Below are 15,341 nucleotides of genomic sequence, written 5' to 3'. Positions count from 1 at the left end.
GGTTTCTGTAGACCAACTTTCATTTCCCTGCTCCTTCATCATGACGCTGCCAACACCGTACTTACTGGGTTCAGTGTTTTTGTATTTAGGCTCAAAAGAACAAATGTGGTATCGTCTGACCACAGCTCTTTCTCCAGCTGGCTGACCGTTCTCCAACCATCTAGCAGCCACTCCTGCTTCCTCCTAACAGGAAACATTTAGTTTCATGTTTCTGTTGAAGAAAAAAAACAAACTACCTGAGTCTCCAGCTCATCTTCCTAAATCAGGACGTTTCACCAGAATACCGATTATGACTGGTGATTAGCACATTTCCGTTCTCTCTCCGAATCGGTGCACAGGCTGCCGTTTAAGCGGAGCGAATAACCTCTTTTTATTGCCCTCTTGTCTGAATACGTTAGCTTCTGGAGCTCATAGACAGTGCGTGTGGTTAACTGGCCTGCAGCCCAGCCCTGCCAGGAAGCCATGCTGTGATGAATGGAAATGTGCAGATGCAGCTAATTGCAAGCAGAGGGAAAATGATACGGCTATGAGAGAAGCTTTGTGGGATTTTTTTTCCCCCTTTGGATGCACGTATATCTATAGAAACACTTTAAACAAGTATTTTTAATGAATTTGCGGGGTTTAAGTAAGTCTTAAAGTGGTTAAATAGTGTGTTATGAAGCAAAAACTGACTTTGCCCATTACTTGGACAACATGCAGAGGAGGGGAGACAGAACATTTGTTCTCAGATCAGTTTTTTTCCCCCTCTGCCTCAGGATGAATAAATAATGAGCAGGATTCAGGAAAAACATGATAGCCAAGAGTGCCACTAAATAACGCTTACCTGTTTACTGTGTCAGCAACATTGAAAAGCACAATGATGAAGTCATTTTTCTCGTTTCCACCCCTGATGCAGTCACAGTTATGCTGCTATGCAGCTAATTGCATAGCAGCAATTAGGGCAGCGTTGCTGAATGGATTATCAAAGATTTCCGCTCGGTTTAGAAAAACCATTGCAGATTAGTCCTCTGTGTGTCTGGTTTATTGGGTTGTTGAAGGAACGTTAAATTTGTCGGACCTTGTTGTCTCCCAACAACACTACCTGGCTCTCCTCTCAGCAGCTTATGAGCATGACTTGGCGGATTTACGGAGTGTTATGCCAGGAAAGAGAGAGCGGCATGGCAGAAGCTGAGGCAGACTTTCATCAGATTAGCCCTAGCTTAGCTTCTGGTCATTCAGCTCAAACAGGAAGCAAAGTCAGCAATAGTTTGTTGGATAGTTTAACTTGAATCATGCCTTGACTTTATGAATAAATAATAAATTAGAGCAAATAGTAGCTCTAACAAATCAGACACACTCTGAGTGTGTGAAAATCTGATGGCCTTTTTTTTTTTTTTGGTCCAGATTCTGTTGGAACCGGCTGTTATCCAGGACGTCCTGTCTGCGGGCAGTCACCTTCAGCTACTGGAGCTGCTCAGCCTCTGCTCAAACTACCTCATCCAGGTAGACGTACATGTACACACACACCCCTGCACACACCACATCTTTCCATGTTAATGGAGATTTCGTCATGACTTCCATTCATGTTTTATTCATTTCTATAGCCTAACCTTGACCCTAAACCTAACCATTAGCAGTACATGCCTAATCGAACTTTGTTCCTTTTTTTTCAAACAATGATGACTAGTTTATCTATGGTTATTTTAGTTGAAATGATAGATAAATGTTTATGTATTTATATTAAATACAAAGCCCGTTATCTGTGACCCTTCCCCCTGCAGCTAAATTCCTCTGGAACTGGGTCTGTGCCTAACCCTAAGTGTAACCTTAACTCAGTTTACACCTTAGTCCTTAACTAGGGATGCACAATATATTGGCATTGACATTGGTATCATCTGATGTTGTTCATCTAACATATTGGCACAGCAATACTAATATAGGATATTGATATTGGTTCAAATTTTCACATCGGTGCATCACTATCCCTAAACCAAAAACAGAACTTCAACTTCAGGAGTCCGAAGGACCAACAGTAGGTCCTCGCAATGTTTTTTTTTTTTTTTTTTTAATGGGCCTTACAAGGTGGGAAATGCTAAAACACAAACACACCTCATTACAATTTTCCATTCTCTAACCCCAGTGCTGAATCTAGCCTTACATATTAATAGCTCATGCATAACCACACCCTTAACTCCTTAACCTGAGCTCAGTTGACTTTTTTTGTGCTAAACCTTTAACGTGGATCCCAGAAATGACACCCTTCCTGAAGAGGGCTGGGATTTGGTGCCATGAGGACTACTAATCCTGATTAAATCCTTTTGGTAGCCATGACAAGAACCCATATGTCATGTGCAACTCTCCTCTGGCCTTAGCTGTAAGCCTTACAATACGATCAAACCGCTGATTAACTTTCTTCTTATTAGATGGTTTTGCAATTTCTGTACCTTTATGGACGTGTTATTCTGTTGTATTGAATAAAGACTAACAAATATTCCCATTTCATATGGCGTTGTCTTGCTATTTAAGTAGTTTTTTGCTCACTAATATTTTTTTTTGGCATTGCAAATTTTTTAGAATTCTTTGTAACTTTTTTCAGAATCAGTGGTTTACACCAATATTACTACACTTTTAAAGACTTTTGGAAGGGGCCAGATGTCGATGTCATGGTTTTGTAAGCTTCTGATTTGTTAATTCACAACATTTGAATCAGTCGACGAATGTATTTTACCTTGACCACACTGCATCCTTGTGTGAGATAAGGGAAAAATCGATCTATAAAGAAGAATTCTGTACACCTAAACATGTCTTGTTCTTTCTTGGGTCCAGATGCTTCAAATAATTAGGAATATAAACAGCATGGGAATGTCAGGACGGAACCTGGTTCAGGGTCAGATAACCATGCGGGTGTGTTTGATGACAAAAGCAAAACATCTTGTGGAGATGTTGTTTGGCGACGTTAAAAGCCAGTTTACTGACCTCTGAATTTGCAGCCAGCCACTTCTACAGTTAAAAACAAAGGTTCACGTTGTGTCAGATCAAATGGTAGTTTATAGAGGATTTTATAACATATTGTAATGCATGTTGTAAAATATGTCTTCTCTGCATAAATGAACAGAAATATTATTTCATCTTGACAGTTGTGCTGAAATTCCCAAAAACAATCCAAAAATGTTTAGTGAGTTGGTGTTTTGGGGTTAATTTGTTTGTTTATGTTTATGTTTTGGTTATGACAAGATATCAATCATGGTTCTAACGTGCCATCTGGTGGTTGTAAACCGTCATGACAGCAAAAGCTTGTTTGACTTGCTAACGGAGTGACTCTTTTGCTTTAACTAAATGCTGGGTTCAGTATAAGCAATTGCCAATAAACTTTTAAATTGTAGATATTAAAAATATTGCTGAGGAGACTGATTTATCTGAACTTATTCCACATTTACTACAGCCTGCCTAGATATTATTTTTTGTAAAGTAGTGCAACAATTCTTTGTTTTATGGCAGTTTTTGCTAACATCAAGATCTTCTGCAGGTGCTACAGCCACTCTCAAATTATGTCCAGTAGTTTTTAATAGTATTGGTTTATACTAAAAGTAAACAAATTGGTTAATTAAAATAAAAAAATCTGAGATGTGACATCTTTTTGTATCGCCTCAGTGTCATGTGACATTGTTCTAATCACCGATTCATCTTTTTTCAAGTCAAACTAAGGCTAAATTGGTAGAATAGACGGTAATTTGCATTTATTATATTAAAGTGTCCAGTTCACCAAAACCTAAACCAGCAATTAACACCTAAACAGAGAAAAATAAAAGTTTCAATGGGTTCAGAAAAACCTTCCTCAGTCTGTGGATGGTTGGATGTAATTGAGATTAAGCAATTAAACCTTGGCAAGATGATGATGTTGGTAGATTAATAAATAAAACAGGAAAACGACTAACTGAGGAAAGAAAGTATATTTCCACAGTCACCTATGATGTGAAGTGTATGTTAAATAAAGGAACAGGGCAGATGGCCTGTCCTACGATAGGATAACTCTAATTTTAATTACATACAATAATTTACTCTAATTTGATCTACTTTCCTGGTTGGATCAATCCAAAAAGATTTGTTGACGAAGTTGTTTTCCTGGAGAATAATCACTGCTGTTCCAAATCAGAAACAAAGCGTTCCTCTTTTGGCCAGCAGGAGGCTCCCAAGATCGCTTCGCTTCTCAGAATATACCCAGCTCTCAAAACTTCAAATTTGTTGTTGCGTTTATTAATAAAAGCGTTACTTCATGGTTAATAAATACCACATGTACAATTCTTGCAAATTTAAAATATGAATTTATTTAGGACTTTAAACAACTGACAAGTCTAAATATTATGATGTATACAGAATTTTAAAAAAATTAATAAAAAAAAAATCATTTTAAAAATTCAATTCATTTGCATGAACATGAATTCATGTTCATGCAAAACTCATGAACATGAATTTTCTGGAGTCTTCTGTAAAATGGACAGTCTTCACTTTGCATATACTTTGCAACCTTCAGAATACTTCGCCATGGTCAGTTTGTATGTATGTTTTGTTTACTCTGCGGTAAAACAAAGCTTCTACGAATGTTTGAATCGTTTTTTAAATAAAACTTTTCACAATCTATCATAAAAGCTATCCACGTCACACTTTGTGTTTGAAAACAGACCCTTGTTTGATATAAATGGATTTTCATGGACACCCAGAAGGTGGCAGTGTTGCCTCATTTTCTCTTATCCACTCCACTCCCCCCCCCCCCCCCCCCCCCCCCCCAATCTGCCTTCATCTGAAATGTTGTCATGCCATTACAGTGAACACAATGCGTACAGTATTTTTAAGCCATGCATCCTTTAGCCTCTCCCTGATCCTCCTGCAGGAGCTGAACGGCGTGAACTACCTGGAGCTGTACCGCGTGGCCGACCTCTTCCATCTACCCGCCCTGGAGGAGGCCGTGGTGGGCTTCCTGGTGGAGCATCTGTCTGAGCTGAGGCAGAACCGACAGGATGAGGCCCTGCAGCTGCCCTACCGCCTCCTCAGGGAGGTGCTGAAAAGTGACCGCCTCACCTCCCTGAGCGAGGAGGAGATATGGAAGGTAGTGTCTGAGTAAGGGTAGACAGCCGTTTCACACTCACGTTACTGCCTGAATTATATATCACAAATACAGCAGTGTCCTGAAAGATTCTATGGATTCCAAGGGGTATGCGACCTTTACGACCTACAGAGCCATTTTGCTCTCAGGACAGCCAAATAAAACCTGTATAGAGCCACGTGACTTTTTTAAATATAGGATAACTTCTTAGCCAAATCTCTTCTTCAGGAAATTTCTTGTCATTTTTAAATAATATATTTGTATTTTCAGGCCTTAAAATAAGGATATACATAAAAGAGGATAAATAGGTCCACCCAGGCGTTTTTTTTTACAGCTGAATGGTTGATGTGGAGATTTAAGGATTTCTCAAACATGCATGAAAGAATCAAGTCATCACTCCAGGTAGTGCTAGTCTCACGCGCTTGTTTTGGTTGTATTTACCCATAATGCCCTGTGCTATAGTCCGCTTCTTGCTTTTGAAACAGTATCTGGTCTTTTTGGGGTTCACATATACATTTGAACTGTGCAAGAGTTCACGTCAACCAGATCGAGGTCTAGATTTTTAGGTGGACCAGAGTTTGCTTTTTTTGGTCCGTCCGCATCAGAGTTTGATTGCTCATTCATGCCTCCCCAAATGATCCGGACGTTCTAGACAAACGAACTAGAGTTCAATTAAAGCGTATTAAACAGGGCTGGTGTGAGCGCATCTTAATTACCACTAGAGGTCACCTTGTTGGTAAATAGAGTCCACATGTGTAATTCAATTTAAGCTTTAATCCAAGTGTTCCATGAAGGCGTCAGAGGTTTGTCAGAAACAAATAAAGAGAAACAGCAACCCAAAAATCCCAGTAACACAGCAGACAGGTCAGGGGTTTGGTTCTAGAACAGCGGCCACAAACCTTTTCAATTCAAACTAGAAAACATCTTTTGTTTGGAGTTACAACGAAACAAACGGAATGCTTTTTTGAGAGCTGAGGTAGTTAAGTTTATATTTATTTCAATTTTCATATTTTAGAACATTGTGAACAATCTGACATTTACAGTGGAAAAAATAATAATTTTGTGACGCAAGTTTGTTTGGAGCTATAAAACAAGTCATGAAATGACTTCTAAAAGCCTTGCAGCCTTGGTGACCTTCTGCTGTAGATGATCTATGAAGATGTCGCATGAAAACATACAGAAGGACTACTAAAAGGATACGCAGATTCACAGCTCAGGTAATTAAAATCTGTCAACCTGACAACTATTTCTTGTGCGTTAAATATGTTTCTTTGTCAGAAATCTGTTGTTGGAAGAAATGCATATAAAATCCAGTTGAAGGTTTGTCATATTCCAAGTGGAGGACAGAGCAAACATGTGGAAGAAAGTGCTCAGAATAGACGAGACCGAAACTAAAACTTTGGTTTCCATTCAAAACGCTGTGTTTGGCAGAAAGCTAATATCGTACATTCCCAATGTGAAAACTGGCGGTGGTAGCATCGTGTTGTCTTCATCAGCTGTTAGAAGACCATGACCTGCTACTATTTTGGTACCTTGTGTTGGTCCACCCCAGGGGTCTGCAACCTGCAGCAGTGGAGCCGCAAGTGGCTTTTTTAACCATAAAAAAGCCACTTGCTTTTTTATGGTTAAATCAAAAACATACCAGGAGAAATGGCTCCTGCTGGGGGAAAGACAAAAGAGAAATCCTATAACCGCTAAAACCTGACACCACTACATTTTTGTTTACGTTTCGTGAAGAAGAAAGTTGCATTCAGTGTGTCTCTCCCTTCTGTGGTTCTTAGTGCAGCGCCACCACAGGCGAGGGCGAAAACAGGTTTTTCAAAGAGCTTGGTTCACGTGACTCAGTGCAGTACAAAAGCGAACATGTAACAAATATTGCAGTTTTGTTTTTCCGTGAGTCTACCGGACTATCAGCTGTGAAAACACTAAATTTTATGCAGGGGTGTAAGACTAACGAGGGTTAAATTCTAAAGCATGTCACTCTTTTCTGATTTTTAGTTGGATAACATTTTGCATAAAATACATTGAAGCTTCTGGCTGCAATGTGAGGAAAAATGCAGAAAAGTCACAGAATACTTTTGCAAGGCAGGAAAGCAGAAGATTAAAAATAATCAGAGACTTGGCTGAACCCTGCCTTTCTCTGCTGAAGCATTGATATTGATGAGGGCATGCCGTAGTGAGCGGCGTGTCTGAATTTGCGTGCATAGGTGCAGGCAGACTGTCAGTCCGCATAAACACGCGTGTGTGTGTGATGAACTGGATTGTGGAGTAAGATGGCGGTGCAGGATGGGGACTTGCCATTTTGACTGTTCATTTGCACCAATCAGCCCCCACACCACCTCCTCCTGCCCCACCTTCGTTCTTTCTCTCCCTCTCTTCTCTGATTAGGCCCACCGCGGCTCCATCAGGACCCCCAATCCCCCAGCTGTCACTCGGCCGCCCGTCTGATTGAAAACAATCAGGCCTCTGATGGCACAATTACCCTGACCCTTTAGCCAGCCGCCGCTGCCATAATCAGCCTCTGATTAGGCTGCTTTGGGCCTCCTTCACTTCGCTCAGAAGGTTAATTTGGGCATCAGACGGGAGGAGAACGGCAAGCGCCGTCCGAAAGAGTGGGTGCCCGAGACGGTGAGGTTGGAAGGGTTTGGGGTGCAGGGGTACGTGCCAGTACCGGACCGATAACACCTCAGCCGTCAATCATCGTCACTCAGAGTTTTCTCTTACGCCGTGGAAATCGCATTTTCTCCACCTTTTGTATTTTTCCCCCTCTGTCTCTCTTTTTTTGCCATCCTTTGCTCTATGTTTCAGTAGCGTCCCCCTCCTCATCTTTCACACCCTACACACACACACGCCCACTCTTTCTGTCTCTCTTTTGCACTTTCTCTTTCTGTGCAGAGAGACGAAGGAGGGAGTTGATTTATTCTGTGCCCTGAGGAAGTTGTGTGATGCAGCGTGACCTTCACAGTCAGCTGCTGCGGTGCGCTCACGCTCGCACACTGTCACTTCACGGAGATGAGGAGGAGAGAGGCGGAGTGAGTGTGCGTGTGTTGGGGTAGAGGGGGTAAGGGGGGGGGTGACAACCGGGGAAAAGGAGGAAGAGAGATGCAGGAGAGTGACAGAGATGCCACAAAACGACAGACAGAGGCCCTTACTTGTCGCATATTCGCACCTTTAAAGTAAATTGAGGCGTTTTTGTTTAATCATCAGACATCAGATCTCGTGTCAGAACTCCAGATGTGTAATTATTGGGTCTTTTCCAGATTTATCTGTGGTCATTTTTATTTCCCGTACCCGTTTCTCCCCCCCTCACCCCTCCAAAATAAAACATCGCTGCCTTTTTTTCCGCTCTAATAAGTTCCCAGGTTCCGCACGGGTGTGCTAAGGCCCACTTTGTTTTGCTAATAATGGTATCAGTAATCTCCAGTCGGCTCGGCCCACACTCAGCTAAAGAACCTTCCACCACTCGGCAGGTTCAATTAAAGCCCTTCCCGCCTGCTTCCCAGTTCACCTGCGTTAAACAAAGCAGGGCCGCCCGTGGATATTTACAGTCTGTATATTGAATGCTTCTGATTAATAAATGCTTGTGTGTTGGCAGCTATGGCTGCAGCGCCGGCTCGCCGCAGTCCATCAGCTTCTTGAAGAAAACAAAGCAAAAAAAAAAAAAAGGATCTGATTAACAGCCCTTGAGACATTTCTTTTCCCTTGCTTCTTGCTTGGTTTCCTTTACTTCCTTTTAATAATTCTGTCCTCCTTCAGTAACCTCTCGTCTTTCCTTCTCTTTCCTTTTTAATGAAGAAAACAGGGAAGTCCAGAAAGCTATTGCTTGAAATCTTAAAATAAGCAACGAATAAGTACATTTTTCCTTACAACTGGACCAGATTGAACATGTTTTAATTAAAAGTGCATACAAGAAGCCTTTTCAAGGTCCTAGCCTTTTTGGCGCCCTTGGCGAACCACCTTACCGGCGACTAGCTCCTCCACAAAGTTGTAGACCCAGTGCGGGGTGGAGGGATATTCTGTTGAGTATTCATTAGCCAAACAACGAATGATGTATACAGCATCACAATCCAATACTTTGGTTAATGTTTAGTTGCAGAATTCAAAAAGGTCGAAGTATGAAAAAAACTAAATCTACGACTACAACTTATAAAAACTAAACGGAAACTAAGCAAAATTTAACTAGGAACTAATGAAAACTTTCAAACAGACTCTAAAAACTAATTAAAGCTAGACAAAAAGTCAATGAAATACAACTGTAATGAAAAACCTAAAACTATTACAATCCTGGTTTGAAACTTTAATTTAAATGCAGCCCTTTACCTTAATTCTGCGATTTCCCTGAGGCTGCCAACGTTTCCAGGTCCAGCTTCTTCTTGGCATGAATTCTGATCCAGTTCTCCTCCCTCTCCGTTCCAGTTGCTTGTTCTCTGGCTGGAACACGACTACCGCTACCAGTACGCCGAGGATCTCCTGCAGCACGTCCGCTACGGCCTGATGGACATCCCCGCCCTGCACCACCTCGCCAACAGCCACCCCCTGGTTCAATCCTGCCCCACTGCTGCCGCCCTGGTGGACGAAGCCCTGGACTACCACCACGCCACCTTCGCTCAGCCCCTCCGCCAGTCGTCCAGCACCAGGCCTCGATTCCAGTCGCTCACCCTTTACATAGCAGGGGGCAGAAAGCGGGAGGTGAGCAGAGTCAGGGAGCTGCGCTATTTCCACCCGTCGGCGCAGGAGAACGTGCGGATGGGAGGGGGGTCCAACTGGAGCGAGCTGGCACCCATGCCCACCGGGCGCAGCCATCACTGCATCGCCGTGATGGGGGACTTCCTGTTCGTGGTGGGCGGCGAGGTGGAGCACGCCACGGGCAGGACGTGTGCCGTGAGGACCGCGTGTAGGTACGACCCCAGGGGCAACCGGTGGATTGAGATCGCCCCGATGAAGGCGTGCAGGGAACACTTTGTCCTGGGAGCTCTGGGTCAGTACCTGTATGCCGTGGGCGGCAGGAACGAGCTGAGGCAGGTGCTACCCTCGGTGGAACGCTACTGTCCAAAGAGGAACAAATGGATGTTCGTCCAGCCCTTCGACCGCTCACTGTCCTGCCATGCCGGGTGTGTGGCTGATGATCTTCTCTGGGTCTCAGGTACACAGCGATAGGGAAAGGAAGAAATACAGTACTCTCTAATATGAACAACCGTTACCTCAGGTGCAAATATACAGTTGTCCGGAAATATTTTCACTCTCTTTAAAGGGACAGTATTATGTAAAATCTACTTTTTTGAGCTTCACCTTATGTCATAATATTGTCAAAACCATACTTGGAGTGTTGCCTTGATTCTTTCATTCATGTTTGAGAAATTTTTTTAATCTCTCATGACAATTGAGCTGTGCAAAACAACTAGGAGGGCCTAGCGCCGCCTCCGAGGACACAGGTCCTCCTCGCAGCTGAAGTTTCCAAGCTTCCAAGTTTCTGCCTCCCAGATCAACCCTCTCCTTCGTGACTCACCCACTCAGCTCCTTCAGACTAGCCAGCAGCAAGTAGCAAGCATCTGATGGAACTGCACATCTGCTGAGCTCATTGTAGGAGCTGCTTCTCAGTACAACACTGATAAAAATGTTAAAGGGTTAATAAAGGAGTGATGTTGTGATGACTTCCTGAAGGTGGAGTTACAGAAAGAGAACAAGTTTTTAAAGAGACAGAGGCCCAATTTCAAGGCGTTAAATCATGAAGTCAAATTTCTTTTGAGTCATATTTCATATTTAGTATTTTTATAGCAACTGAAGGTAACACAGTTAAGTGATTGCACTGTAAAATGGCACTATGTACCTGGAAAATACATAATACTGTCCCTTTAAACCTTTTGACATTTTTCTACCTTACAACCACACACACGTCACTTTACCTTACTGCGATTTTATACGATTGTGCAACACAAAAGAAGCTATATTGGAGAATTTGAAGGATAATGATATGTGGTTTTCATAAATAATTTACTAATATTTAAGTCTTGTCGAGTTTAATTTTTGTGTAGTACATTTCAACATCAAGGCATTTCAACCTGAATGAACTTGCTAAGATGAATGACAACATGGTGCGTATGAAACGTTGCAACCAATTTGGACCCAAAACCCCAAAAATCCAAAATCACAAAGGCGTCCATAAAAATTTCAATTCAAATTATTTGCGTTGCTCTAACAAGTATAATCCAAAGAAAACCCAATTGGGTTGTCTCGTAGAGTACGAAGGCTTTTTGCAAAGCTCTGCAACTCTTCATGATCACATGCAGACACACTTTGGACTTTCAGACTTCTGCAAGCGTATTTCTGCTATTATTTGTTACAAGTAAAAATAAAGTTCAACATGTTGCACTTTTGCATTGCAGGCGGAGTTACAAACACAGCGCAGTACCAGAATCGGCTCATGGTATACGACCCAGAGCAGGTAAGTATCAGACAGCTAAATCAGGCACTTAGAAATATTTAACAAAACAGATGGAATCTAGAACATCACTTAATTTCCCTTTTGGATCAATACATTTTTTTTTAATAGTTCACATATTTTTGCTTTGCTGTTCTGTAAAACTGATGTGAACTGTACTGTACCTGCTCCAAGTCAGTGGCAATCTGGAGAAATGGGATGCACCTTCATTTCTACTGCATAAAAATACGTGACTTGTGTTTTGTTAACAGTTATCAATCCTGTAACAGACATTGCTCTGACATTAGTTCACTACAGGAAGAAAAAAAAATGCAATGTTCAATAATGTATTTACCAGTCTACTAAAAGCACAATATACAGTATTAGTTGGTATATGTAGGTGTTCCAAAAAATATAAATAAGTACTTGGAGTATTTTGATGCCTATTTTGACTTCAGTACATCATAACTGCATTTTATTAGTACAATAATGCTTCATGGGGTTAACATAGAATACATAAAGCTATAAATTATAATGTTATGTCTTATCAATGATGATATATTTTAAACTAGTTCTTTTTTATAATAAAAATACATGACCATGCATTAAATTATACTTTATACTAGCTGGTAAAATATTAAGACACAAAAATCTTAGCAATTAGAAAGTATACATATATTATCAATATTTAACTAAATCAAACCCACAGAACATCCTTACATCAACATCCGTTCCCCCACTCAGCTCCTCCAGACTAGCAGCAGCAGCAATTAGCAAACACTGAGCATCTGCAGAACTCCTAAGAACAGTGACATGTTGTGATGACGTGCTGAAGGGGGCGTGTCGGAACAGATAGGAAGTTCTTAAAGAGACTGAGGCCCAATTTCAAGGCATCAGATACAGATTATGATGCAAAGTCAGAATGCTTTGAAGTTACTGATATATACAGCACTCTCTTAACTGAAGGTAACATAGTTACTTGACTGTGCTATAAAAAGAGACTATGGATATATGTAAGATTCAGACACTCAAATTGAAATTTCCTACAAGGTCAATGTGGCGAAGACTGAGTATAACTCAACGTGATCCAGCTGTGAATAGATCTACTGCTTCCATCATCAAACCTGACTGTTTGTCTGATGAGTTAGTATTTATAGACCTGAACAAAACCCCCACAAAATGTATCCAACTCCTATTCTCTTGTCCACTTTTCAAAACTAACTCAAACAGCTGAACACGTTGGGTTGTAAAGAGCAGCGTTTCTGTTTGTGCAGCTTTGAAGAGGATTGTGTGTGTGCGTGCGTGCGTGTGTGTGTAGCACAGAGGCATGCGGTGTGTATGCACGAAAAGGTGCACATCCATATGGGTCTGTGTTTCCACTTCCAAGCGAGGGAATGAAGAAGCGAGAGGTAGAAAAAGGGAGAGAGTCTCATTTGTATTCACCACGAATCTACATTCACCTGCCAGAGCAACAGCAACCCCCCACCCACTCTACCCTCAACAGATGGCCACCCGTCAGCTCCCAGCAGACACACACACACCCCTTCTCTCCCTCAATCAAGTACGCACACACACACGCACTGGCACAAAATAAGCTTCCCCACACTTAGTGAGATGAGCAGGGATCCTGGGTGTAAAATGGAGTGGATGAAACATATGATTAGAAATAGGGAGGGAAGTCATTAGTACAAAGCAGAGCTCCAGTGTCACGTTATTTATCTAGCACTGAGCATACATCAATTACCCATGCATGGATATGCTTAAATATTAATCTCCTCATTCGTCCTCGTTCCCTCTGCCACCTTTCTCCCTCTGTTCGCCGCCCGTCAGGATCAGTGGCTGGCCCGCAGTCCCATGCTGCAGCGGCGCGTGTACCACGTCATGGCGGCCGTGAGGAGGCAGCTCTACGTGCTCGGCGGCAACGACCTGGATTACAACAACGACCGCATCCTGGTGCGTCACATCGACTCCTACAGCATGGACCTGGACCAGTGGACCCGCTGCTCCTTCAGCCTCCTCACAGGTGGGCGAGGGCGCCGTCCCCGTGGGCGGGGAGGCCGTGCCCACGTAGCGATAATTACCGAGCGGACAGTAGACAGGCTATCGAACCGCACGAGCGGCGGTTGTTTGTGCGCAAACAGAAACGGTTTGAAGCGCCGGAGAACGTGACGTCAACGTCGCGGCTTCCTCAACCTGAGTCCAGTTGGACCGTCGTAGGTCAGGAGAAATTGTTAGGTAATGAAGAATCAAAGCAGTTATTGGTGTCTACTTGTGTCCTTTTGATGAATAAATTAAAGTTTTGGTTAAGAATACCAGAAACAATAACACATAACTTTTCCCCTGGGTTCTCCCAGTTGCACTACAAAGAGGGGGACCAGATGTGGCCATGGCCCCCCTGTTGGAAAATGTTGGCCACCTCACAATCCTCTTAATGAATAAAAGCATCATTTTAAATTAAGTTTTTATAATGACTTTTCTTTAATATTAAAATGACTAATGATCTGAAACAATTAAGTGTAACAATAAGCAAAGACATAAAATCAGTAAGGAGGGAAACGCATTTTTTTCCTGGTTTGTTTTATTATCTATAACAAAATATTAGGGCCATACTAAGAAAAAATAATAGATACAATTATGAGAATAGTCATGATATTGCAAGAATAGTCATATCACAAAAAGAAATTGTACGAGAAGTAAATTATAATATTACAAGAAGTCGTATGAGAATGAGGTCGAAATAATATGAGAACAAAGTCACAATATTTTGAGAATGAAGTCATGTTATGAGAATAAGGTCACATTTCCAGAATAATGTTGTATGAGAATGTCAAAACAATCCAAGAAAAAAAACTATACTAATATTAGCATGCCATTGTAACATGACTTTATTCTTGTAATTTAATTATTTTTTAATTTTCTTAGCATGGCCCTAATACTCCGCTGCAATAATCTGTTCCTTCTAACCTCTCTCTCTCAAGAAAAAAAAATTAATGAATAAAAATTCAGGTCACAGGAAATAGAACCAAATCTCAGTCCGAGTTAAACTTTCCTCTTTTTGCTCTCAGGGAAAAATGTAGCAATCTTGAGAACCTTCATGTCTGTCGTCCTCAGGTCAAAACGAGTCTGGAGTGGCCGTCCATGACGACAGGATTTATGTGGTAGGAGGGTACTCCATTTGGACCAACGAGCCTTTGGCGTGCATCCAGGTGAGAGCTGTGACTGTTGTACGTGACTTCAGCCGCAGTGTTTACTTTTAGAAACATGTGGCTCATTGAACGCACTTTCTGACTGATTGTCTACATACTGTATTCAATAACTGGCTGCAACACAGAGAGAGGTTTTTTTTTTTTTATCTGGGTCTAAATTTAAGCTGTGCATTTTTAAGCCGTTCTAACAGCAGTTAATTGAGAAATACTTTCTCAACCTACAGTAACTCCTCATTACACTGACTGCTGCCATGAAAATATGCCATATTAAAGGATCCCCGTACTGCTGGGCTGTCATGATAACAAATTTTGCTGGACGATAAATCGTACCAGAAGTTATTGCGGTAAATGATCATTTTGTTGTTTTGAGACCATTTTCAGGTTATATGAAGTTAATGACACAATAATGTATGAACACATTCTCAAAGACCAATAAACTTTAAATTCTAATGAACATTTAATATTGGAAGACATTTTAAATGTACAAACATAAATAAAACAGAAACAAAACTGTCCTTCAAAAAACAGAGCTAGTTGAGACCAAAGCACCAAACCGAAGACTTTTGTCGTGCAGTTTTTGATAGAAACAAAAAGAAAAACAATAAATCGTGCAAATGGAAATTATTGAGCTTCTTTT

The 15,341-nt window shown here is 41.5% G+C and overlaps 1 protein-coding gene and 1 long non-coding RNA gene across 2 annotated transcripts in view; one reads left to right on the top strand and one right to left on the bottom strand.

Annotated features, from left to right (window-relative positions):
- klhl32 (kelch-like family member 32) overlaps positions 1-15,341 on the top strand; it is a 32,109-nt gene that overhangs the window by 15,388 nt on the left and 1,380 nt on the right. The window contains exons 5-10 of the mRNA XM_032557722.1: positions 1,384-1,482; positions 4,868-5,083; positions 9,497-10,223; positions 11,464-11,522; positions 13,329-13,521; positions 14,610-14,704. Coding sequence (XP_032413613.1) covers positions 1,384-1,482; positions 4,868-5,083; positions 9,497-10,223; positions 11,464-11,522; positions 13,329-13,521; positions 14,610-14,704 — 1,389 coding nt within the window. The remainder of the gene's footprint in view (positions 1-1,383; positions 1,483-4,867; positions 5,084-9,496; positions 10,224-11,463; positions 11,523-13,328; positions 13,522-14,609; positions 14,705-15,341) is intronic.
- Positions 8,667-9,490, bottom strand: LOC116716839 (uncharacterized). Its single transcript, XR_004338639.1, has 2 exons — positions 9,155-9,490; positions 8,667-8,847 (listed from the first exon to the last, which is right to left on the bottom strand). It is a non-coding gene; the product is annotated as an uncharacterized LOC116716839 (long non-coding RNA).

Source organism: Xiphophorus hellerii, chromosome 3, assembly GCF_003331165.1.
Source record: "Xiphophorus hellerii strain 12219 chromosome 3, Xiphophorus_hellerii-4.1, whole genome shotgun sequence".
Classification (NCBI taxonomy): Eukaryota; Metazoa; Chordata; class Actinopteri; order Cyprinodontiformes; family Poeciliidae; genus Xiphophorus; species Xiphophorus hellerii.
This window is presented reverse-complemented; position numbering and strand designations above follow the sequence as displayed.